The 26,890-nt window shown below is 36.4% G+C and overlaps 1 protein-coding gene across 2 annotated transcripts in view; it reads right to left on the bottom strand.

Moving 5' to 3' along the window:
- Positions 1–26,890, bottom strand: part of UNC13C (unc-13 homolog C) — a 586,631-nt gene that overhangs the window by 306,337 nt on the left and 253,404 nt on the right. For both annotated transcript variants that reach the window (XM_032622977.1, XM_032622978.1), the window contains 3 exons: positions 12,083–12,252; positions 9,227–9,342; positions 6,628–6,791 (listed from right to left, as the gene is read on the bottom strand). In XM_032622977.1, the coding sequence (XP_032478868.1) occupies positions 6,628–6,791; positions 9,227–9,342; positions 12,083–12,252 (450 nt within the window). The remainder of the gene's footprint in view (positions 1–6,627; positions 6,792–9,226; positions 9,343–12,082; positions 12,253–26,890) is intronic.

The raw sequence follows: 26,890 nt of genomic DNA on the forward strand, positions 1-26,890 counted from the left end.
TCCAGATATAGGAAGCATAGAGGGTCCCAAACAAGATGAACCCAAACAGACCTACACCAAGACATATTATAATAAAAATGGTAAAGTTAAAGATGAAGAGAGGATTCTAAAGGCAGCAAGATAAAAACAAAGTGTTAATTACAAGGGAACCCCCATAAGGCTACCAGCTGATTTCTCTACAGAAACTCTATAGGCTAGAAGGGAGTGGCAAAATATACTCAAAGTTTTGAAAGAGAAAAATCTGCAACCTAGAATACTATACCAAGCAAGATTATCACTTAAAATAGGAGAAATAAAGAATTTCTAAGACAAGCAAAAACTAAAAGAATACAGGAATACTAAACCTACCTTAAAAGAAACGTTGAAAGTTCTTCTCTAAATTGAAAAAAAACAAGCAGATATAGGAAGGAGGAAATCACAATTGGAAAGTAAATCACTTAAATTAGCCAGTATACAGACGATTAAAGAAAAAAAATACAAACTACTGTGAAAGCAATGATAAACACGTGGAACAGCAAAAGGATAAACATGAAGATGTAAAAAAGAACATCAAAATCATAAAATGTGTGGAAGGAGAGTAATAAAATGGAAAATGTAGATTCTTTTTTTTTAAGAATGTGCATGTAGATTCTTTTTTTTAGAATGTGTTTGAGCCTATATGACTATCAGTCTAAACCAAGCAGATATAGAAAGGGGTTAACATATTTGAAAAACAGGGCAGCCACAAATCGAAAACATAAAATAGATTCACAAAACCCCAAAAGAACACAAGCATAAAATAAAAGGAAATCATCAAACCACAGAAAGAAAAACAAAGGAACAAAGAAGAAACACAGAATCAACTACAAAACAAGGTTTAAAATGGCAATACATATGTATCAATAATTATCTTAAATGTCAATGGGCTGAATGCTTCAATTAAAAGATATAGAGTAGCAGACTGTATAAAAAAACAAGAGCCTACAACATGCTGCCTACAAGAGACCCACCTTAGAGCAAAGGACACACATAGATTGAAAGTGAGGGGATGGAAAAAGATATTTCATGCAGATAGAAATAACAAGAAAGCAGGAGTTGCAATATTCATATCAGACTTTAAAATACAGGCCATAAAGAAAGATAAAGAAGGACACTACATAATGGTAAAAGGATCAATACAAGAAGAAGATTTTACACTCATCCATGTACATACACCTAATATAGGAGCACCCAGATACATAAAACAAATACTTTGAGAGTCTGCCTGCCGATGGAGGGGACACGGGTTCATGCCCCGGTCCGGGAAGATCCCACATGCCACAAAGCGGTTAAGCCCGTGAGCCATGGCTGCTAAGCCTGCGCATCCGGAGCCTGTGCTCCGCAATGGGAGAGGCCACAACAGTGAGAGGCACGCGTACTGCAAAAAGACAAAACAAAAATCAAAACAAAAAAACCCCAAATACTAACAGACATAAAGGGAGAAATTGATGGGAATACAACAATAGTAGGAGATGTTAACACCCCACTCACATCAATGAACAGATCTAGACAGAAAATCAATGAGGCAACAGGATCCTAAATGATACAATAGAACAGTTAGTCTTAATTGATATTTTCAGGACATTACATTAAAAAAAATACATATTCTTTTCAAGGGCACATGGAACATTCTCTAGAATTAACCATGTACTAGGGCACAAAACTGACCTCAAAAAATTTAAGAGTATAGAAATTATTTCAAGCATCTTCCCTGACCACAATGGCCTGAAACTAGAAATCAACCATGGGAAAAGAAATGAGAAAAAAACGATCAAATGGAGACTAAACAACATGCTACTAAAAAACCAGTGGGTCAATTAGGAAATCAAAAAGGAAATTAAAAAGTACCTTGAGACAAATGACAATGAAAACACAACTACACAAAATCTACGGGATGCAGCAAAAGCAGTTTTTAGAGGGAAGTCCATAGTGATACATGTCTTCCTCAAAAAACAACAAAAATCTCAAATAAACAAGCTAACCTACCATCTAAAAGAATTAGAAAAAAAAGAACAGACAAAACCTAATGTCATCAGAAGGAAGGAAATAATAAAAATCAGGGTAGAAATAAATAAAATAGGGATTTAAAAAATAGGAAAAAAATCAATTAAACCAAAAGCTGGTTCTTTGAAATGGTAAAAAAATTGACAAACCTGTGGCCAGGATAATCAAGAAAACAAGAGAGAGAACCCAAATAAACAAAATAACAAATGAATAGAAGAAATCTCAACCAATACTGCAGAAATACAAAAAATCATAAGAGAATACTATGATCAATTATATGCCAACAAATTTGACAACCTAGAAGAAATGGACAACTTCCTAGAAACATACAGCCCACCAAAATTGAATCAAGAAGAAATAGATAATCTGAACAAACGGATCACTAGAAATAAATTAGAATCTGTAATTAAAACAAAACAAAACAAAAAAAAAAACTCCCTACAAACAAAAGTCCAGGACCAGATGGCTTCACAGGAGAACTCTACCTACCACACATACAAATAACTTATTCCATTCTTCCTTAAACTCTTCCAAAATATTGAAGAGGAGGGACCACTCTCAAAGACATTTTATGAAGCCACCATCACACTGATACCAAAACCAGATAAAGATACCACCAGAAAGGAAAATTACAGGCCAATATCTTTGATGATGCAAAAATTCTCAACAAAATATTAGCAAATCAAGTCCAACAACACATAAAAAAGATCATACACCATGACCAAGTGGGATTCACCCCAAGTTCACAAGGATGGTTCAACATATGCAAATTAATCAATGTAATACACCACATTAGCAAAAGAAAAGTCAAAAACAACATGATCATCTCAATAGATGCAGAAAAATCATTTGACAAAATTCAGTATCTATTCATGGTAAAAACTCTTACAAAAGTGGGTATAGAGGGACCATATCTCAACATAATAAAAACTATTTATGACGAACCCACAACCAATGTAACACTCAATGGTGAAAAGCTGAAAGCTATCCTGCTAAAATCTGGGACAAGCCAAGGATGCCCACTCTCACCACTTCTATTCAATGTAGTATTGGAAGTCCTAGTCACAGCAATCAGACAAGAAAAAGAAATAAAAGGTATCCAAATTGGAAGGGAAGAGGTAAAATTGTCACTATATGCAGATGACATGATACTATATATAGAAAACCCTAATGATTCCACACAAAAACTACTAGATCTAATATATGAATTCAGCGAAGTGGCAGGACACAAGATCAACATTCAGAAATCAGTTGCATTTTTTTTTTTTTTTTTTTTTTGAGGTATGTGGGCCTCTCACTGCTGTGGCCTTTCCCGTTGCGGAGCACAGGCTCCGGACGCACAGGCTCAGCGGCCATGGCTCATGGGCCCAGCTGCTCCGCGGCATGTGGGATCTTCCCAGACTGGGGCACGAACCCGTGTCCCCTGCATTGGCAGGCGGACTCTCAACCACGGCACCACCTGGGAAGCCCCAGTTGCATTTTTTTACACTAACAATGAAACATCAGAAAGGGAATGTAAAAAAAAAAAAAAAAACTTCTAAAATCGCACCAAAAAAATAAAATGCCTAGGAATAAATCCTGACCAAGGAGGTGAAAGACCTGCATGCTGAGAATATTAAAACATTAATAAAGGAAATAAAAGAGGATTCAAAGAAATGGAAGGATACCCCATGCTCTTGGATTGGAAGAATATTGTTAAAATGGCAATACTACCCAAAGCAATCTGCAGATTTAATGTGATCCCTATCAATATACCCATGACATTTTTCACAGGAGTAGAACAAATACTCCAAAAATTTATATGGAACTATAAAAGACCCAGAATTTCCAAAAGAAATCCTGAGGACAAATAACAAAGCAGGAGGCATTACTCTCCCAGACTTCAGACAATACTACAAAGCTACAGAAATCAAAACAGTGTGGTATTGGTACAAAAACGGATAATGGGGGAAAAACGGATCATTGGGGGAAAAATGGAGAGCCCAGAAATAAACCCACACACCTATGGCCAATTTATCTTCAACAAAGGAGGCAAGAATATAAAATGGGAAAAAGACAGTCTCTTCAGCAATTGGTGCTGGGAAAGTTGGACAGATGCATGTAAATCAATGAAGTTAGAACACACCCTCACACCATGCTCAAAAATAAACTCAAAATGGCTTAAAGACTTATTTAACATAAGACATGATATGATAAACTCCTATAAGAGAGCACAGGCAAAACATTCTCTGACATAAATCATACCATATTTTCATAGGTCAGTCTCCCAAGGCAACAGAAACAAAACCAAAAATAAACAAATGGGACCTAATCAAACTTACGAGCTTTTATGCAGCAAAGGAAACCATACAAAAAAACCAAAAAGACAACCTATGGAATGGGAGAAAATACTTGCAAATGATGCGATCAACAAGGGCTTAATCTCCAAAATACACAACACATATTGTATGCAGCTCATACAACACAACAACAAAACAACAAACAACCCAATTGAAAAATGGGCGGAAGACCTTAATAGACATTTCTCCAAAGAAGATATACAGATGGCCAACAGGCACATGAAAAGATGCTCAACATCACTAATTATTAGAGAAATGCAAATCAAAGCTACAATGAGGTACCACCTCACACTAGTCAGAATGGCCATCATTAAAAAGTTTACAAATAACAAATGCTGGAGAGAGTATGGAGAAAAGGGAATGTTCCTACACTGTTGGTGGGAATGTAAGTTGGTGCAGCCACTGTGGAAAACAGCATGGAAGTTCCTCAGAAAACTAAAATTAGAACTACCATATGATCCAGCAATCCCATTCCTGGGCATATACCCAGACAAAACTACAATTCAAAAAGATACAAGCACCCCTATGTTCATAGCAGCAATGTTCACAATAGCCAAGACATGAAAACAACCTAAATGTCCACTGACAGATGAATGGATAAAGAAGATGTAGTATGTACATACAATGGAATACTAAAAAAGAATGAAATAATGTCATTTTCAGCAACATGGATGTAACTAGAGATTATAACACTAAGTGAAGTCAGAAAGAGAAAGACAAATACCACATAGTATCACTTATATGTGGAATCTAAAATATGGCACAAAAGAACCTACCTACAAAACAGAAACAGACTCACAGACATACAGAACAGACTTGTGGTTGCCAAGGGGGAGTGGGAAAGGGAGAGGGGTCAACTGGGAGTCTGGGGTTAGCAGATGCCAACTATTACATTTAGAATGGATAAACAGCAAGGTCCTACTGTATAGCACAGAGAACTACATCCAATCTCCTGGGATAAACCACAATGGAAAAGAAGATAAAAAAGAATGGATATATGTGTATAACTGAGTCACTTTGCTATACAGCAGAAATTAGCACAACATTGTAAATCAACTATACTTCAATTAAAAGAAAAAGGAGTGAGCTCCCTGTTACTGCAGGTGAGCAAACAAAGGGATGATAACAACTAGTGAGGGATGCAAAAACAGGGTTTCCTGATTCAGAGGGAGTTTCAATTGGGTGACCTCTAAGTTCCTCTTCATACGTAAGAATCTGTAAGCCTTTGTTATTTAGCATGTGGACATTCTGTAAACTGAAAAAGCATACACTATCAGAAAATTAAAAAAAATCATTCTTACATATGATGTTCTAGAAATATGACTGTTGATTAAATTCTCTGAGCAATAAACCTTGAAGATTTTGGTCTAATATATCCATCAAGTTGGCTGAAAATGATTGACTGTCTGGGCCAGCATCTATTCTGTTCACATGAAAATATGATTTGACCTCTAATATGAAAAAATAGTCCTAATATATGTACATAGTTTACATATTATACATGGTTTATATCTGAACAGAATGCACTTATAAACTTAGACCAGGTTTCAAAAGATAAACTCTGGACAAGTAATATAACCCCATTCTAAATCCTTACTGAAACTCCTCAGTAAGGGGTGTGTTTCTGTATGGCTCACTTCTACAGGATCACATTTACTGTAGTGTTTGGGTTCTACGGGTGGTCAATAAATCTTGGTTTCGCCAAAGTAGCAGCACTGAGATAAATATAGGAAAGAAGGATACAGTCTGAAGTTATGGTCAACACCATAAGGACTCTAGATGTGTCTCTGATGCTAACAGGCTCTGTAACCTTGGACGACTCATTTAATCATCAGGCTTCAGTTTTCTCAGATATCAAGTAAGGCATTGGTTCTCTAACTTCAGAGTGTACGAGAATCACGTGTTGGGAATATTAAAACACAGATGGCTGGGCCTCACCTTTAGAGTTTCTGATTCAATAGGTCTGAAGTAAGGTAGAAATTTTACATTTCTAAGTTCCCAGGTGCTGCTAATGCTGCTAGTCAGAGAACAGCACACGGGAATGGAATAAGAATTGGGAAGATGATGGTAGTGAGTTACCAAATCCTTAATACTTTATAGCTGTAATAGAGAAAGAAGCCAGCATCCAATCAATTACATCCAAAATGTAACTGTCTTTTTAACCAAAATTTCATTTGATTTAGAAGAAGGGAAATGAACACTCTTTCTATTCCCCCTTTGGATTTCAACAGAGATTTTGATAATGTAAATGTTCTATAATACTTACGTCATAGCTTGATAAATGGATTCAATCCCGTAACGCATGGCAAATTCATCGACTATTTCTTGGGAGGCATCATCAAAGAAAACCTTCCAGGCTTCATCCCCTTTGACCTCTGGGATTTTCACTCCACCATTAGATTTCACTTCAGTCAAGTAATGGAACAAATTCTAAAAGTAAGTGGTTTTCAAATGTTCAGTTTTCTCAGACTAGGCCAGATATATTTAACTGTAACTTTCAGTAAATTATACTTATAATTGCATATAATGTTTCATCAGCATCTATAAATAATAGAAATGTCTCAGATTTTCATTCAAACGTACCTCATCTTTATACAAATTCTGATTTTATTTCTGTCTAGGTTTATACGGAATCAATGATTTAAGTGTTTCAGATATACCACATCATTTTAGAAGGAAGTAAATGTTTTTTCATGTAAACATTTCTACATTCTGGAACAACTTTTGCATTCATGGGCTCTGAGTAAATTATAAAGCTCTGGATGAATAATGTGTTTGGGCTATGTTAATACACAATCTAGGTATGCAAATAATACTAAAGGACTTTGGCTGCAAAATGGTATGAGTCATGACAATGAATTCAGGTTGAAAATAAATATTTTTAGAACTTTGAAGTGAAAAAAATCACTACAAAGAATTCCTTCCTGCTTTGAAGAAGTTGAGAAACTGCTGCATGGATGCAGCCTGGGTCACTGAAGGACCCTTTCTTGGATTTCATTTCTTTTTGTGTCTTGGACCAACAGAAGACTCTGAAAAACAAAGCATGATCCTGTTCCTGTGATCCTAAATCTCTACCCACATTTTTTTTTTTTTTTTTTTTATAAATTTATTTATTTATTTTTGGCAGTGTTGGGTCTTTGTTTCTGTGCGAGGGCTTTCTCTAGTTGCGGTGAGCGGGGGCCACTCTTCATCGCGGTGCGCGGGCCTCTCACTATCGTGGCCTCTCTTGTTGCGGAGCACAGGCTCCAGACGTGCAGGCTCAGTAGTTGTGGCTCACGGGCCCAGTTGCTCCGTGGCATGTGGGATCTTCCCAGACCAGGGCTCGAACCCGTGTCCCCTGCATTGGCAGGCGGATTCTCAACCACTGCGCCACTGGGGAAGCCCCTACCCACATTTTAAGGCCAGTGTTGGCTCCCCATCCTGCCAGTTCAAGGGATTTATTGGTATTGGTCTAAAAACTGAACCACCTTTCTTGATGGATTATCACTGGCTATACTGTAGTCAGGAAATTAAGGCTTGGTTCTATATCTAATGACTGTATAATGTGTAAATGACTTAAATATTGTTCCTCATTTCCTTCTTTAGTAAAATGGAGGTGAAAATAATTACATATATACATTTTCATAGATATATTTAGGAAAAATAATGTACAAAGGGCAAAGATTCTCCCAGCTATCTTTTTCTTTCTTAGGAAGGTACTTCTTCTGTACCCTTTGAACATGGGAAAAGGCATATTCCTCAGCTTCACTTCATATTTTTTGATACATGGGATGTGTCATTTGTATCAGGGAAAAGCTCTGGTGACATGTCTAACTAAGCTCTCAGTTGCAAAGCATCCAGTAATAAAAGCCCAAGATTATCTGTGCATTTACACTGAGGCACAAATGGGAACTGATGAATCTGCCCTTTTGACTCAAATTGGGTGGTCTCTACCTCTCTCTAAGCCAACCAGGCTCCTTCTATTGGGTAGTATATTCTCTCCTATCCATGGATGGAAAACTACATTCTGATACTTGCCACCCAGATGTGTTTGTGCAAAGGGTAGTTAAAATGGAGGAGGCTTCAGTATGTATAAAGCCCTCTGTTGTACTCAGAAAAAGAAAGACAAAATTACTGCTAATTACATTAGCTCTCCAAAGCCATTGCTACAACGTCAGAATTTTTATATTTAACAGATAATACTAATTAAATCTTCAACAAAATCTGAACACTCACTCAGAATTCTCAAAAACTATCATGATTTGGATCCTCTCCTCCATTATTAAAGAACTATATATTTACAATGCTTCCAAAATATCATGACTTATTTCTTCAATGAATGCTTTCTAATATTCTTCTTCCTCCCTGGAAGAATGGTAATTTAATTTGGCCTACTTGTTCATTATCACCTTATTGCCTCATTTATTAAAACCCGCCTCGTATGTTTGTTCTAAATCTCATTCAAAGACAACCGGCTGGGGCTTCCCTGGTGGTGCAGTGGTTGAGAGTCCGCCTGCCGATGCAGGGGACACGGGTTTGTGCCCTGGTCCGGGAAGATCCCACATGCCGCGCAGTGGCTGGGCCCGTGAGCCATGGCCGCTGAGCCTGCGCGTCCAGAGCCTGTGCTCCGCAACGGGAGAGGCCAGAGCAGTGAGAGGCCCGCGTACCGCAAGAAGAAAAAAGACAACCAGCTCTCTCTTCAGGGGGTAATACATAGGCTATGTGATACCTTAGCAAATCACTTGCTATAGTACAGAGTAAGAACTTCAGGGACACTTTTACAAACCTAATTCAATTCTATTTTTAAAACGAATATTTTGTTGCATGATCCATAAACAATACACTCTTTCCTAGGTTTTGTTATTAATACAATTCAATTTACTTACCTCATGTAAACATGTATATTGTAAATGATACGGAGCAACCTTCTCCTCTCCTTTTATTTCCACATTGATTTTCAATCGAATGGCCCCAGACACAGCTGATTTATCTGTCCGTTTCTCTGATAAAGCAAAATGTAACTGGTCAGTCATTTTTGACATCATGTTTCTTATACAAGTTCTCGAAAGCTTTAAAAAAGGGCTTATAGTGCTAAAAGCCATTTTTCTAGATCAGGTTTGATTAACCACAATGATTCTGCTAAACACAATTTAAAATAATGTGCCTAATATGTCGCTGGGATTGTCAAACTGTGATATAAATATTTCAAATAGAAAAGCTCAATCAGAAGACCCTACCATTCTGATATAAATTTCTGTGTACTAGATCAGTTTATACAATGAAATTAATTATTTGGGCAATTAAAAGCAAAATAACTAAAAGAAAAAATTAATGAGGGAAGTATTTTATCTAAAAGCCCCACTCTTTCTGTCCTTGAAAAAATGAGTCAAAGCTCTAACAAAAACATTTGTTATTAGGTTTCTTTGTCAGTGATTCATGAAGACCTATAGTCTACAGCCTGTGTTTACTTATGTGTTAGATTCACTCTTTCTTTGAATGGAATCAGTATGTAGCCAATTCAGTCTAATAATGTGTGTGTAAGTGTATGCACGTGTGTCTAATATGAACTGAGTAGTAGCTTTGAGAGAAAGAAAAGCATAGTCACAAAATTCCTAGGGTGTGAATGTAGGTAGGAGACCTATGTCTGATACCTACTTCCCTGATGAAACACATAAAGAAGCAAGCTGACCCATCTCAAAAACAAAAGATAAAGAGATAGAGTGACACAAAGTCAGCGGTGAAGACTTCTTTAATTGCCCCTTTTTCTAAGCATAACTGTATTTTTAGCCAAATAAGATACAGTTAAATCACACAGGCCACTTTCTTCTTGTGGAATGTCTGATGACTTTCATCGTTAATATTTAATAGTCATTGTGTTGTGAAGATTCTTCCCTTAGGACTGCCAGGATCTTGAGAGTTTCTCCTATTGGCTGGGAGATAGTTGATTCTCAACAAATGCTCAAGTTCTCTGCTGAAGCCAAGAGAAAGTCAAGTCCTGAGACCTTTTTGTCACAGACCTTTTCCTGGAATCACAGGGGAACATTTTACCTACCATCATCACAATGGATCCATGGGACACAGGCTCTGCTTAGATGCCTAGGACTTTTGGCCAAGTCCTCCTTCCATGGTGGAATGGATTCTAAGTAATGAGGAAGGAGGAACATTGTACAAAGAATGAAAATATGGTACTAACGGGGATGGAACCCACTGTGGGATTTTATACAAAGCTAAGACCTGCTCTCTCTCCTTCTAAAGGTTAAACATCAGCAATGACATCCTCAATGAATTGAGGATGAGCAGGCAAAGGTGTCCATGTTTGTTGCATCACGTTTTTCCTTCCATAGAATGAAGGACTGTTTCTGCACAAGAGCTGGGTGGCAGATTTTATTAAAAGCACATTCAAATTCTTTTGCAGACTAAATATACCCTTGTACGTTTTGTCAAAAGAATAATTTGAGGAATTTCTGTTCTGAATTCTAACTCCCTCAATTCAAGAACATGTTAACTTATTGCAAAAAACAAAAACTCACGTAGGCAAGCCTCTTTAATGAAAACACAACCTATGAGTACTGTGCAAAGTTAATGCCCTGAAGTTTACCCTTGCCCAACATCTCTGTTTTCATATATAAAGTTATTTAATAGTATAAACAAGATACAGGAGGATTATCATTATAAGTGAAGCAAAACCTCTATGCCAATAATGGAGAAGCACCAATTTTCTTTAAAGATTTCCTCAAAATAAAGTATTTTTTGATAACGAGTTTTTAGTCTAGCTTGAATCACCTATGTTCAGGTAAGTTATATATCTCTCCTTCTTTAAATTATTATATAATTCAGATATTCATTAATTTTGTGGCCTTACCCCTTTACTTTGCCAAATATTACATTACTTGAAGTACGTAGGTTTTTAAAAAGTCAAAAGCACTCTTTAATTTGCTAAGATAAGTTGGTATCCTAAATGGAAACACTTCATAATCCTGGGAGTATGTAAACCTTTCTTAGATTCACGACCAGACCTTAAAAATTTAATTAAAACATTTCAGATGATATGATAAAGCCATTTTGGATCATATCCTTTATAGAAAATGAGGCGATCCATATATATTTACTATTATTAAGTCAGCACTGAAGATTCTAGCTTATTAGTCAATTGTAGTAAAAGTCAAATTAAAACTTATCTTTATTCAATTCTTGGTTCCATAATAAAATTCCATTTTAAAATCATGCCAATTAAACATATTCTCAATATCTTCATCATCAGAATACGCAGAAGTCCACATGTGTATCTGGCTTTGCCTGCTAAAGCCTACTTTTATATCATCTTTGCAAAATATCCAAAATACACACTTTTCCTTTATTGCCAAAATTCATTAAGGGACTAAGAGGAAATAAGTCAGACATTATTAAGTCATAGCTTATTTATTTTCTATACATTTGGCAAGATTTTTTGAAGCTATACTCTATGAATTAAAAATTCAGAATGGGATATGTTTCTCCTAAAAGACACCCAGTTGATTTCTAGAAAGACTTTTCTCTCTTCATCTCAAATTTACCAATATCTTTCAATAATATAGAGTTTGAATAATTATCACCTTAATTTCTAACGAAACTAAACTGCCTGAAGTCCATGAGAATGTTCGAGAAAAGCACTGGTTATTTTTACCTATATAGGAATATAATACCTTCCACAGATATTCTGGAATTTTATTTAACATTTTTCAAGTAGATATAAAGACAGTCACCTAAATTGTACCAGACATCCATTTCTCCACTCAGGGTCCTCACTTCTACAATTGTTTGTCCCAGAAAATCATCTGACTCCTTTTTGAAATGTTGCTTCACTCTGGATTTAATGTCATCATCTTCATCCCACACTCTGACTTTGATTCGATCTGTGGAGTTATGGCACTCACTGAAAACAGATGTGGATAAGTTAACAACCAGTGATAACTTCTCTAAATGGCATCTGATGTTAGCAACTTGTTTTAAATCTATCTAAGCCAGAAAGGCATAGTATATTACATAGTAAATAAGATTTCCCACAGACTATTCCACCCATGGGATGTTGCAGGTATCAGGGATATTGAAAAAAAGTTGTGATAGTTAAGTAATGTTAATAAGAGAAAATCCTACCCCATTCCATTCTATTTCCTTTAATTGAACTGGACGTAATCAAATATGGATCAGAAATCTTTGAGATATTTTCTCTAAGGTATATTTCTTATTTGCAACAGTTATCTATAACATGTCCATGCTCAGGAAAATTCTGTACCATAAAGATAACTTAATTGCAATGGGTGTTGAGGAAGTGGACATCACAGAGTCCTACTGATAAGCTAAAAATCCCAGTAAGCATGTACGATATTGTTAAATCCAATCATCACATATGGATACCCAGCATCTTTAAACATTCTCCTTCCATTTTGGCTACATTTCTCCTTATGTTCCTCGTCTTCTCAAGACAAGCTAGATCAAACACATTCTTAGATTCCTTTGTAGTTACGGTCCAGATATTTGACCTGCATTCAAGCAAGATCTGAACTCAAATTGAGCAAAGTGAGCCAGTGACTGTATTGTGGGGTTTTGCTCTTTCAGCAACAAAAGTGGTGGTCTTTTGTACTTTATTGTAGAGTCTCCAGTATTCAGTCCTGAGGGACAAAGTATTGATCAATGGTGGCAATGATGTTTTCTCCAAAGAAACCCCATGGTATAATTGGACATTGTTTCTGCACAGTAGATTTAGAGGTGGGCATTTGGACCTCTCCGAAAATTCCTGAGTGACCTAAGAGTCTATGAAATAATTTTTTTTTCTGTGTAAGCTAACTAGAGTAGACTCTGTTGTTTGCAACTAAGAATACTGATCAATGAAATAATTTTTAAAGAATGAAGGGAGCTTCAATAATAGGCCTTAAAATGCGAAACTGACTCTGTGGAGGAGACAATGAGGGCAAACAGTGAAGATTTAATTACCTCAGGCTTGAAAGCTAACGCATTTTGAAATGCAGTAGCGAAACTGCTGGTCAAACTGTTGCTTGCTATACTTTGGAACTGTGACCACATGCCAACTGAAGCTTTTTTATTAGCGTGAATGGTAGGAATAAAATTCAGAATACTGGCATGTGCTTCTTAAATCCTGCTGCTTTCAAAAGTGTACTGTGGTAGAGATGCACTCAAACTAGAGCTAGAGAGTCTCTAAGCAGAGATGCAAGGGAGCACAGCTACCTTTACCTACCAGCAGAGGCTCACTCTGCTTGTGTCCTGCAATATAAATTGACTGCGAATATCATAATTTGGAACCTTGCAGGGTTGAGAACAGCCAGCTGCTTCTGTATACAAAATGTATGTATACAAGCAGAGGTTTCTGAGTGCAACTTCAAAAACATACGAAACTGTTGCCCCAGGGTGTTTCATACACTTTCCTTTAGGAAATCTCTAAGTGACAATGAAGGGGAACTTAGTGGCAAAGATCAGATTAATGGTGTGGCACCTTGGCATGCAGTTTTGCAGGGGCTGAGGCAGCAGCCATTAGGTTAAGAGTGAGGAATTGGTCAGAACAAAGGAGTCAGTAGCAACAAGTTACATTTTCCAGGCTGATGTGGTTACTCATAAAATGGTCTTGAAACTCACCTCCTGGAAGCCTGGTAAAATTTCCAGAGCATGGTATTTCCAAATGTGCCTCAGGCTCACTACAGCTGTATTTAAAGTAATTTCTGGGTCCTTGAACTCACAGCGAAAGAAAGTGGACTCCAAGGTGAATCTCTTCCCAGCTAGGAAAACCATTTACCTGGATTTCCTGGGATGGTCCCAATTTACGGTTTTATAGATATGCAATGCCTTTTCATTCTTTTTGGAGCCCTCTTTTACTTTCATTTTTGTAGGCATTGGCACATTGGTCAAGGAAGGTCTCCCCAGATGTAGAACCAAGGACTTGGAGAAAAAAGAAATTCGCCAAGAAAGAAGTACCAGGGCCTGCCAAATTGGCTAGTCAAGTAACTACTTCTGCTGCTAGCATCAGGAAGTCCTGAGTAACCCACCCAGCAGGACTCTATTATATTTGCTATGTACCACCGACAGTCATATATTTTCTACGTTCCCTCTTACTGAATAAGACTTTTTAAATTGCTATTATCCTATTTTCTTCTCTCTCCACAGTAATACATTGGGAATGTTAGAAGAAGATGACTTGTCTTTAGTGTATAGACCTAAGGATCACAAAGAACCAAACATGTAGCTGAGGGAGAGATTACCCAAATATCCTAGACTTCAAGCTAAATACAGTAACTGGATATAATTTGGGGATTATCTGCCTTGGAAGACAGAGGATGAATTCATTTTATTTAAAGTCCAGAGAAAGATATAAATATTGTGTATAAATACAGAATGCTCAGAGAGGTGGAAGGCGACAGATACAGTAAGTTCATTCACTCAGCAACCTTTTAAGCCCTCCTTCCCTTTCCTGCTTTTGTGAAATATCCCAGTCTCCCTTGCAACTAGAGATGACCACTTGACATAGTTCTGCCAATGAGATATAAGCAAAAATCTTCTTGCCCTATTCTGTTTTCTTCTTTTATTACTCTTTAACATGCATGTAGAACATCCTCCACTAAAGATGATCAAACAGGAAGATAGATTTAGCTTTTTTCTTCAATGGAATCATTGAGTTACCAAACTAGCCCTCAAACGCCTATACCTGGAATTCTTGTTGAATGAAATAAATAAATCTCTTTTTCACTAAGCCACAATCATGGCTTAATGTGAAGCTGAATAAAATTCTAATTGAATCAGTGGGAAAATAATTAAATATCTACCAAGTTCATTTTGTTTGATTATATATTAAATGATTTAAAATGTTTAATTTATTAACTCTTACTATTTTTGTACTTGCTGTTTTATTTCTTAACTATTTAACATGTGTTTCACAAACCTTGACTTTTATGAAAATATAAAGGCTTGCAGTTTAGATGGGAAACTGGAGGCTTATGTAGGAAAATTTGACAGAAAGAAATATTTTTACACACAAGGGAAAAGTCTATCACATAAAATAGAGAGAAAAAGCATACTCCACTCCATTAAATCTTACTCCACTAGATCATTCCACACCTGATTAATTAGCTAACAAAGACTCCTGGTTTAGTTCACCAGCTTGTGATTTGGACTTTCTATAAGAAAAGAATAAGATATTTTACTGCATAAACTCTTGGTAAATAAAATAAGTATTATTAAAGCCATTTGCTTTGTAGTTTTTTTTTAAATGAAAACAATCTGCATCTTAAAGAGTAGTTCATATGTCTAATTTTGTGTTTTTTCATTGTTAAAGAGAGGAATGGTTTGGTTTCCATGGGAATAAGCTATTTTATTCTTTCCCAAATTAAAGCAAAGCGTTTCCCCCTTCTGGACTCAGAATTATTGTGTGTGTTTGTGTTCTGTTTTTTCTTTATTTTTGTTTTCAGTTCACAGATACCCTATCTCTGTACAGCCAATCACTATTTGGCCAATTTTCTTTTGGCAGCCATCCAAAAGACTAATTTCCTTATAATTATTTATTCCAAATTTGAAAATGGTCTTACTGTAAACATTTTTAGATTTAGAGTTTCCTGGATATGGCCCAAACACATATCTCCTATAATTAAGGCAAAACAAAAAACAAAGACAAAAAGCAAATAAAAAGAAACAAACCAAAACAAACCCCAAACCCACTCCTTACCCAATTTATAAGAGTTTAACCTAGTCTGAGAAGGACTGCTTTACCTAGAGAAATGCCCATGAATTTCATAAAGCCAATAAAGCCTGATTTCAGTGGAACAACGAGCTGTTGCTCAAGCAGTCATCCTCCAATGGGAAGTCATTACAAAAGTAGTGTATGAGCAAATGACCATTCAAAAATGAGAAGAAAAAAAAAAAAACAAAAACAAAAATGAGAACCGTACCTATAGTCAAGCTAGTTCTAATGAAGCAACTAAAATACATCTCACACAGCAACTATATTAGGAAAAAAGCCAATAGTAAATTATGTTGCCATTAAAAATCATGTTCTTTAAGAGTTTATAAAATTCTAGCTATATATTTTAAGTATAGTAAATGATATTTCTATATTTTAATGCTATTATACCAGATTTTGTTAATAGACACATTAATAAGAGAAATATTAAATATATATGTGTTTTTATATACATATATACCCATATATGTGTATGTATATATATATGTGCATTGAAACAAGCTGTAAGGTTATATGTCAAAATATAGCTGGTAAAATTAGTGAAAAATTTTAGTTTATTCTTTATATTTTCCTATCACAATCAACAAAATTGTATTCTAAAATATCTAGTAATTGTAAATAATCTCATTTCAACTCAAGCTGGAAGTCAGGGCATTGACTGAGAAAATAATCAGCCAGAAACCTGCAAGAGCCATCCTTAGGCAAAGCAGCAGCAGCCTTTCAGGCAGTGATTGAATTCTCTAGTTACAGCTTAGTTCCTTAAACCCTGACCCACCAAATGGAGATATGTGAGACACCTGATGTGCACATTTCCTCTCAGTGATTTATTATGAATTATGTAACCCACTTCCATCACAGTATATGTGTCTTGTTATTGAATTAAGAGCCCTAACCCTATTATCTTTTAATTGTATTATGATAGACAAACTATAAGTTCAAAACCCAGTGCCAGTGCACAGTGACTTTCCCCACTGCATTGATCAAGGACAATTTAATTATGGGAATTAGGATGGAAAAAAACCCCTGGTCCTCAACATTTTACTTTTAAGTTTTTCTGAGGGTATTCTATGTAGTAATTGGACGTTGTAGATCCATTCTATTAATCAATGACATGGAAGATAAAAGAATGAGAATAAGAAATAAATTATATTATTAGAGGCACTTTTGTAAAAGAAAAGGAGCTGAAGAGGAATTCATATGCTGACATTTAAGGATTGGTTGAATGAAGTCCTAGTACTGTAATAGGCCAGAGAACCAAAGGACAAAGTATGATCTTATAAGATATACCAATTTTCCTGCCCCACCTTCCAGCCCCACAAATAGACCATCAATACCTCAAAGTCCTGTATTCTATTTTTATATCTGTTTTTATATCTAATATTTCCTTCACAGGTACTAATGTTGCAGATAAATTTATTTTAATAGCTGTTTTGAGAATTATTCAGTATTAAATATTACAAAATATTAATTATGTTAAAATAATAAAGGTAAGAAACTGTTTTGTTTAGAAAAATACTTTATTGTCCATTTTGCTGTGCAAAGAGAGAACACTTAGGGAGAGAGATCAGAAAACAGGAAGATCTATATGATATCACATTTAGGTGGAATCTAAAAATCTGAACTAATAAAAACAGAGAGCAAAATAATGGTTACCAGGGGCTGGAAGGTGGGGAAATAGGAGAGATGTTGTTTAAGAGTACAAAATAGTCGATAAATAAGTCCTAGAGATCTAATGCACAATATAGTGAATATAGACAGCAATATTATATTAATCACCAAACTTGCTAAGAGACTAGATCTTAATTATTCCCACGACAAAAACGGTTATGGTAATCATGTGATGTGATAGAGGAACTAGTTAATGCTACAATGGCAATCATATTATAATATACAAATGTATCAAATCAACATATTTTTCCTTAAATTTACACAGTGTTATATGCCAAATATAATTTAAAAAGAAACAACACGTAGAAAACAGGAGAATCAAATTACTCTTTCAAAAAATAGGAGAAATATATATGCATGCGAATGTGTGCGTGTGCGTGTGCGTGTGCGTGCACGCAATAGGGATGGTTTCTACTCACCACCTCTTTGGTTCACCACACGTTTTTCTCAACTCAGACCCTTTGTTCATTGTGTTTCTTAGAGCAAGGATGTCTTTTCCCTACTCCTCTACGTAAGGAACCCTTAGCTGTCTTTCAAGACTCAGATAAAATATCACCTCTGTGTGAAACTTCCCTAAGAAAAATTTTTCCAAACCCTAGTACCTACAGCAAATTGATATGAAAAAACTGTTTATCAGAAACATAAGAGAAATATCATATGTCACAGTCATCCTACTCTTCTTTATTGTTGCTCATTAACTATTACAAATGGGCATATTCCAATTAGTGGCTAATTATGCAGCTGAAATCTAACCATTTGCTTTACGTTGGAAATAAGATCCACTTTGGATATATGTTTGACATTTATTGGACATGTGATTAAAGGCATTATCTTTTCAAACCGGCTTTTTCTCTAAGTGGTGACATGCATTTTTTTCTTCAACTAACTTGTCTATAGATAAAGAAGCTGCACAGCAAAAGATAATGTAAATGTAAGCAGCCACAGTGTATGTTGTCACTGTTCTGTGGTTGTCCTACTCTAGCTCTAATATTCCAAGGTCTACGATTCATAGAATAAGTTATGCCTTTTTCATTTTACTTTCAAGGCCCATGTGCATTAGGCATGATGGAATAACAGAACAAACTTGGAAAAAGATCTGCCTGATTCAAATTCCATTTGAGCCACTTACTAGCAACATGACTCTGGGCAAGTTATGCAGTTGCACTGAGCCTCCATGCCCAATCTATAAAACTAGAACATTGGTATTGATCTTTTAAACATGATTAAATATATTTAAAAAACACAGAACTATGCTGGGCATTTAGCAGGATTTAATTAGATCTAGCTAACTAATGCAGCTAAGTACATCAGTCAAATATATAAATATATTTTGCCTTTAACAGCAATGGACAAGTTACTGAAAATATATAAAACAGGGAATTTTTTAATTAGCCTAATTATCAAAACACTAAAATTAAATCATTGATATATATTGATATAATAAAATTTTATTCAACTATTAAAAACACTGTTTTAGGTGAAGATTTATTTCAGGGGTCTCTATACTGTTCCATTGATCTATGTATGTCTGTCTGTATTACAGTACCACACTGTTTTTGTTACTGTAGATTTGTATTATTTTTCCCCATAACAAATTTTTAAGTGTACAGTACAGTATTGTTGGATACAGGTACATGGTTTATAGCCAATCCCAGAACCTCTCTTGCTTAATTAAGACTCCGTGCCTACTATTTACAATAGCCAGGACGTGGAAGCAACCTACGTGTCCATCAACAGATGAATGGATAAAGATGTGACACATGTATATAATGGCATGTAACTCAGCCATAAAAAGAAACGAAACTGAGTTATTTGTAGTGAGGTGGATGGACCTAGAGTCTGTCATACAGAGTGAAATAAGTCAGAAAGAGAAAATTAAATACCGTATGCTAACACGTATATATGGAATCTAAAAAAAAATAAATGGTTCTGAAGAACCTAGGGGCAGGAGAGGAATAAAGACACAGATGTAAAGAATGGACTTGAGGACACAGGGCAGGGGAAGGGTAAGCTGGGACGAAGTGAGGGAGTGGCACGGACATATATACACTACCAAATGTCAAACAGATAACTAGAGGGAAGCAGCCACATAGCACAGGGAGATCAGCTCAGTGCTTTGTGACCACTTAGAGGGGTGGGATAGGGAGGGTGGGAGGGAGGGAGACGCAAGAGGGAGGGGATATAGGGATATATGTATAGTTGATTCACTTTGTTTTACAGCAGCAACTAACACAACAAGGTAAAGCAATTATACTCCTATAAAGATGTTAAAAAAAACTCTGTGCCTATTGATTAGTAACTCCCCATTTCACCCTCTCTCCAGCCCACAGAAACCACCATTCTAGTCTTTAATTCTGTGCATATGATGATTTTAGATACCTCATATAAGTGCAATAATGCAGTATTTGTCTTTCTGTAACTGGCTTAGCGTAACATCCTCAAGGTTCATCCCTACTGTCACATATTGCAGAATTTCCTTCTTTTTTGTAAGGATGAATAATATCCCATTGTACGTATATATGACTTCTTTACTCATTCACCTGTCACTGGACATTTAGGTTGTTTCCACATCTTGGCTGTTGTGAATAATGCTGGGCTTGGAAGCGCTAAAATCTCTTTGAGATTCTGATCTCAATTCTTTTGGATATATACCCAGAAGTGAGATTGCCAGATCAATGGTAGTTCTGTTTTCAAATATTTGAGTAAACTCCATACTGGTTCCGATAGCAGATGCACCATTTTGCGTGCCCACCAATAGTGTCCAAAGGTTCACACAATGGGAAAAGATAGATAGGAACTGGGACCACAGAGGAAGGTCCCATCCAACAGAAGCTTGAATCAGGCAGGAAACCCACACATCATTGGTGATGCTGTCCAAGGCAGAGAGAGAAGGAAAAAAAATACTCTGGCTTCTCCCATCCTCCCACCTTTGATCTTATTGCAGTGCTTCCTCATGGCCAAACCTAGTGGGCAGGGAAGTCTGGGAAAGGTAGCCTTTAGAGTTCAGTTCCCTGACATAAAGAACACACCAAAGACATTTCAGGGAATAAATGGTATAGCAAACAGGTAAATGACCAGCACATATGCCAAACTCATGTAGAAAATGCTATAAAGAAACACATAACACTATGCACTTGGTTTGAAGTGTTTCTTTGTTTCTCTTACTCCTTTTAGCATTGTTGTGCCTTTCCCTAAGAGGTCTTTACATTTGCATCTTCATAGATAAAACCCTTTAACGCTAAAAGCATTTTTCTAGAGGGCATCATTCAACTTGCTTACTTCAGGAAAGGAAACTGATAAAAAGAGAATAATAAACATTTTTGCAATAGGTAACACAATGAGTGATTTGGAAAGAAAGTTATGAGTATAAAAATGCTTTGAGGGCTTCCCTGGTGGCGCAGGGGTTGAGAATCTGCCTGCCAATGCAGGGGACACGGGTTCAAGCCCTGGTCTGGGAAGGTCCCACATGCCGCAGAGCAAGTAGGCCCATGAGCCACACTACTGAGCCTGCGCATCTGGAACTAGTGCTCCGCAACAAGAGAGGCCGCGACTGTGAGAGGCCCGCGCACCGCGAATTAGAGTGGCCTCTGCTCGCCGCAACTAGAGAAAGCCCTCACACAGAAACAAAGACCCAACACAGACAAAAATTAATTAATTAAATTTTAAAAAAGAAAAGAAACTTGTTTTTAAAAAATGCTTTGAAAAAATAATAGTGCTTTATAAATATGAACCATTTTATTATCATTAATGTTATATAGTCACTCTGTATAAGCATATGGATGCTTTAAAACTTTTTTAAAATACTGTTTTTCAGAAAGATGGAGCATCCCTCTACCAATTTCCACTGCAGTGAGCACAATTCATATTATCACATATTTGCATTCAGTGCCCTACTTGACTCAATGAATGTTACTGTCAATATTTTAATGGAAAGATATTGCTTAGTGTTAGTTTTTACCTTTAAAAGGTTTGATACTTGATCTATATAATTGTATTTAATTTTAAGTGAATTTGTATAAATGCAGGATCATACTCTACGTACCGTTTAGCATCTCCACTTTTTAAATTTAATATGTCATGTCCATCCTGACATATACACATATACATCATTCTTTCTAATGATATGATATATTCCATTATATGGATGTTTTCTAACGAATTCATCCCCTATAGATAGTAGATGTGTATTTAGGTGGTTTCCAATGTCTTACTGTACTGCTATACAGAATGCTTTGTATGTATATCTTTATGAACTTATAAAAATATTCTAGTCTGACAAATTATTAAAAGTGGATTTTTTAGGTTGGAAGTCATGTCAGTTACATACACATCTGTATACAGATAGATACACACACACACACACACACAAATTACTAAAATATCCTGCAGAAAGCATATATGTGCTTACACTACACCTGTTTCTCTATACTTTCATTAGTACTGAGTACTAATTACTTTTCAATCTGTGCTAATCAGAAAGCTGAAATATGTCTTCTCCTATTATATTGACTTTTAGGGAGTCCATCTGTTATACATTAAATTAAATATGAAAAAAATGAAATATGTATGTACATTTCTACAAAATTTTCCTCTTTCCCACACCAGTCCAACTGAAAAGGAGAAAAAAAAAAATGAATGAAAAGTGCCCTCCCCCACCATATATCAAAGAGACCTCTAAAGAGGAGCTTATAACTATTTCTTGCCAGAGAAAAAGGGTTAAAATAGCCAGAATCTGTACCTGGCAAGAGAACAGAATCAGTCAGCATGCTTTTTTATAGGCACTTAAGTTGCCTTTCTCTGAGATGCTCCCCTTCACTCTTCGCTAGAAAAGAACAGCTGCTATTCTCCTGGGAAACTCTGAAGCAATGATGGCAACGTCAGCGGCAAGCTGCAGTTATATCAGTTGCCTGGGCAGACCTTATCTGAACACCACACTTGAATCAGAAGCAGCGATGATAAAGGTAAATACTATTAACTAACAGCTCTCTCATTCCAAACATCAGCAACACAGCAACAGTGCACAGGCTAGTGGAACACTTCTGCACTAATCACCAAGGAATTGCTAAAACAGAGAAGAAACATTAGGAAATCCTACCATCCAATTAACTTTTCCACTTAAATCTAAGCTCAACCAATTATTGGGAATGGAGCAGTTATGCCTAAGAATTCATAAATAGTAGTGTTGGGTATACTTCAGACCTCTCTGGACTCTTTTCCTGGATGTTATGGAAAATACAAAGAGATAGAATTCAAAAAGAAAAACAAACCAAGTCACCACACAAACACAGAAAACCACTTGACAGCACCTGTGTTATTGTGGCAATGGTGCTCATCAACAGTAGCTACCCTTCATCATTAAAATGTAAACTCAAGTGTCTCAAAAATTAGAGTTCGATCTACATAATTATGAACCTTCAGCCAAAAATTCAGATAAAAAAAACATCTATTTGAATGTTTTCAAACTTCCAAAAGAACACAACTTGATCAACTATAAACATAGCTTAAAAAGGTACCAAAAACACTATCCTCCAGATGATATAAAGGTATGACTGATTATTCACAAAGAATTAATTTCAACAGAAGATATTACATTAGGTTAAACCATATGAAATTGCCATTATTGTACGTCAAAAGAGTTGACCATCAGCAATTTCATATGGCTTGGCCTAGTAATAACTAGTTCCATATAACAAAATCTTGTTTGTGTCCTAGTTGAACATACACTTTGTACTTGGCAAGTACAAGAAATTCTATGAAATTAAAAAACTAGTGCGATCATGTAACAGTCTGATCATTAAGATATTGAAGCAATTAGTGGTGGTGGTGTGACAGGGAAAATAAAGAAAAGTACCAAGTAACAAAGATAGTCAAGATTTCCTAAACTGGATGTATTTGAGAATGATACTGATCCTAGAGGAGACCACCTAAATACTACTGTAAAACATTTTTCAAGAAAGTCAGCCACTCCTCAGGGGACTTCCTTATCCCCCCCCCCACCAGACAATGGATTAATTTTGTCTATTCAAGGAAATTCCAAGATCTTAAGCCCATGTGAGAATATTATCCTGACCTTAAAGTAGGCAGCAGTCAAAATTTCTGGCTATTAAAGAATTTCTTGGGGTTCTAGAAAGATCAGATCCATATTCATCAGAGACAGTAGATAAATAAAGAGGTAAGATTTTACATAATAGGAGAAAAGATGTAGGGTGCCAGCATTTTATAAAGGGCACAGTAGAAGCCAGGCACGACTTTCAGAGGTCTAAGGTCAAGGCCAGATGGCCATAGATGGTAAGGAAAGCTAGCCGGTGTATAGATAGCATTCACATAAGAGCTACTCTTGAGTTGCACTGATCCTCTTTCCATAAATGTAAAGTCTTCTAAGGGAACTGACTCTTTCTGCTTGCCCACTGGCTATTAGCGTATGAAAGCATGCCTCATTCTAGAGTAGTCCACAGCCTCTGAAATCTCCTGGAAAGGCAGTGCATAAAAGTATCAGCGACTTAACTTTCCCCCAATTTACCATTTCTCCACAACTTTACTTCTGTATTATGAAATACTGTGGGTTCTAATCACTTAGTTTCATTTCAATCTTTGTGACTAAATATACCACTGAAAAATAAACTTGGACTAGTTGTTTCAATTACTTGTAGGGACAAAGCAAGGTATAAACAATAGCTTAAAATCAAACATTTAATTAAACATGCTTTAAATCATATTAAATACGGCCCTTATCTTAGCAGTGTTGAAAAAATAGTGTCCCGTTCTTTGAAGGAATTTTCCCAATACATGAACTTAATTATTTGGCAATGGTAAAGTTTCACAAAATAATATACCTATGATGTCAGAAAGGGTCTTAGATATCATCTTCAGATAAAAACACATGTTAAATGTCCCCTCAGAATTAGTGGTAGTTTTCCATCCTGTGCTTTCTTAATTTTATCCATAGTTCTGTGAGGACAGATCAAAAAAGGATGTCAAAATCTAGTCTTAGTAAAAGCTCAAGAAGTTATTCTACTGCTTATTGCAGTGCTTTAAATAAGACAAAACGCATTTTGTCCCCTTTACTATCCCTTCAATTCCAACTCTAATCAAAAGCATCACCAAAAGTAACATATCATGAAGACTAAAGGCAATGGTAAGGTTTCATCAGGCAGGAAAACATACACTGGTGATGCTAGTAAAAAAGTAAATGCTTGACCGTTGCAAAGTCATGCTGGCCTCTGCCGCCACAGGCTCGCCCTGCATTTGGTACTCCTCCCTCCCCACGGCCTGAGTGAGCCAGAGCCCCTAAATCAGTTGCTACTTTACCCTGTCCTGTCTGGGCAGGGAATAGACGCCCTCAGGCGACCTACATGCAGAGGGGGGCCCAAATCCAAAGCTGAACCCCAGGAGCAGTGAGAACAAAGAAGAGAAAGGGAAATCTCTCCCAGCAGCCTCAGGAGTAGCGGATAAAATCTCCACAATCAACTTGATGTACCCTGCATCTGTGGAATACCTGAATAGACAATGAATCATCCCAAAATAGAGGCAGTAGACTTTGGGAGCAACTGTAGACTTGGAGTTTGATTTCTGCAACTAATTTGTTTCTGCTTTTATGTTTATCTTAGTGTAGTGTTCAGAGCCTATTATCACTGGTAGATTTCTTTACTGATTTGGTTGCTCTCTTCCTTTTTATATATATATATTTTTTCCTTTTTATCTTTTTGTGTATGTTTCTTTGTGTGATTATGTCTGTATAGCTTTGCTTTTGCCATTTGTCCTAGAGTTATTTCTGTCCCTTTTTATTTATTTTTTTTTTTTAGTATAGTTTTTAGTTCTTGTTCTCATTGGTGGATTTGTTTTTTGCTTTGGTTGCTCTCTTTTTTTTAATTAATTTTTAATTTCTTAATTTTTAATAATTATTTACATTTTACTAACTTTATTTTATTTATTATTTCATTCTTTCTCTGTTTCTCCTTTCCTTCCTCCCTTCCTTCCTCCTTCCCTCCCTCCCTCCCTCCCTTCCTTCCTTCCTCACCCTTTTCTTCTGAGCCATGTGTCTGACAGGGTCTTGGTGCTCTAGCCAGGTGTCATGCCTGAGACTCTGAGGTGGCAGAGCCAAGATCAGGACATTGGTCCACCACACATCTCCCAGCCCCACATAATATCAAATGGAGAAAGCTCTCCCAGAGACCTCCATCTCAATGCTAAGACCCAGCTCCACTCAACGACCAGCAATCTACAGTGCTAGACACCCTATGTCAAACAACTAGCAAGACAGGAACACAACCCCACCTCTTAGCAGAGAGACAGCCTAAAATCATGATAGTTCACAGACACCCAAAAAGAGACCACCGGACATGTTCCTGCCAACCAGAAAGACCAGATCCAGCCTCATCCAGCAGAACACAGGCACCAGTCTCCTCCACCAGGAGGCCTACACAACCCAATGAACCAATCTTGCCCACTGGGAGAAGACACAAAAAACAACAGGAAGTACGAACCTGCAGCCTGCAAAAAGGAGACCCCAAACACAGTAAGTTAAGCAAAATGAGAAGACAGAGAAATACACAGAAGATGAAGGAGAAAGGTAAAAACCCACCAGACCAAACAAATGAAGAGGAAATAGGCAGTATACCTGAAAAAGAATTCAGAGTAATGATAGTAAAGATGATCCAAAATCTTGGAAATAGAATGGAGAAAATACAAAATACATTTAACAAGGACCTAGAAGAACTAAAGAGCAAAAAAAAAAAAAAAGATGAACAACACAGTAAATAAAATTACAAACTCTCTAGGAGAAATCAATAGCAGAATAACTGAGGCAGAAGAAGGGATAAATGACCTGGAAGACAAAATAGTGGAAATAACTACCGCAGAGCAGAATAAAGAAAAAACAATGAAAAGAACTGAGGACAGTCTCGGAGAACTGTGGGACAGTATTAAATGCACCAACATTCGAACTATAGTGGTCCCAGGAGAAGAAGACAAAAAAAGAGATTGAGAAAATATTTGAAGAGATTATAGTTGAAAACTTCCCTAATATGGGAAAGGAAATATTCAATCAAGTCCAGGAAGCACAGAGAGTCCCATACAGGACAAATCCAAGGAGAAATATGCCAAGACACATATTAATCAAACTATCAAAAGTTAAATACAAAGAAAAAAATATTAAAAGCAGCGA

Source organism: Phocoena sinus, chromosome 2 (genome assembly GCF_008692025.1).
Source record: "Phocoena sinus isolate mPhoSin1 chromosome 2, mPhoSin1.pri, whole genome shotgun sequence".
Lineage (NCBI taxonomy): Eukaryota > Metazoa > Chordata > Mammalia > Artiodactyla > Phocoenidae > Phocoena > Phocoena sinus.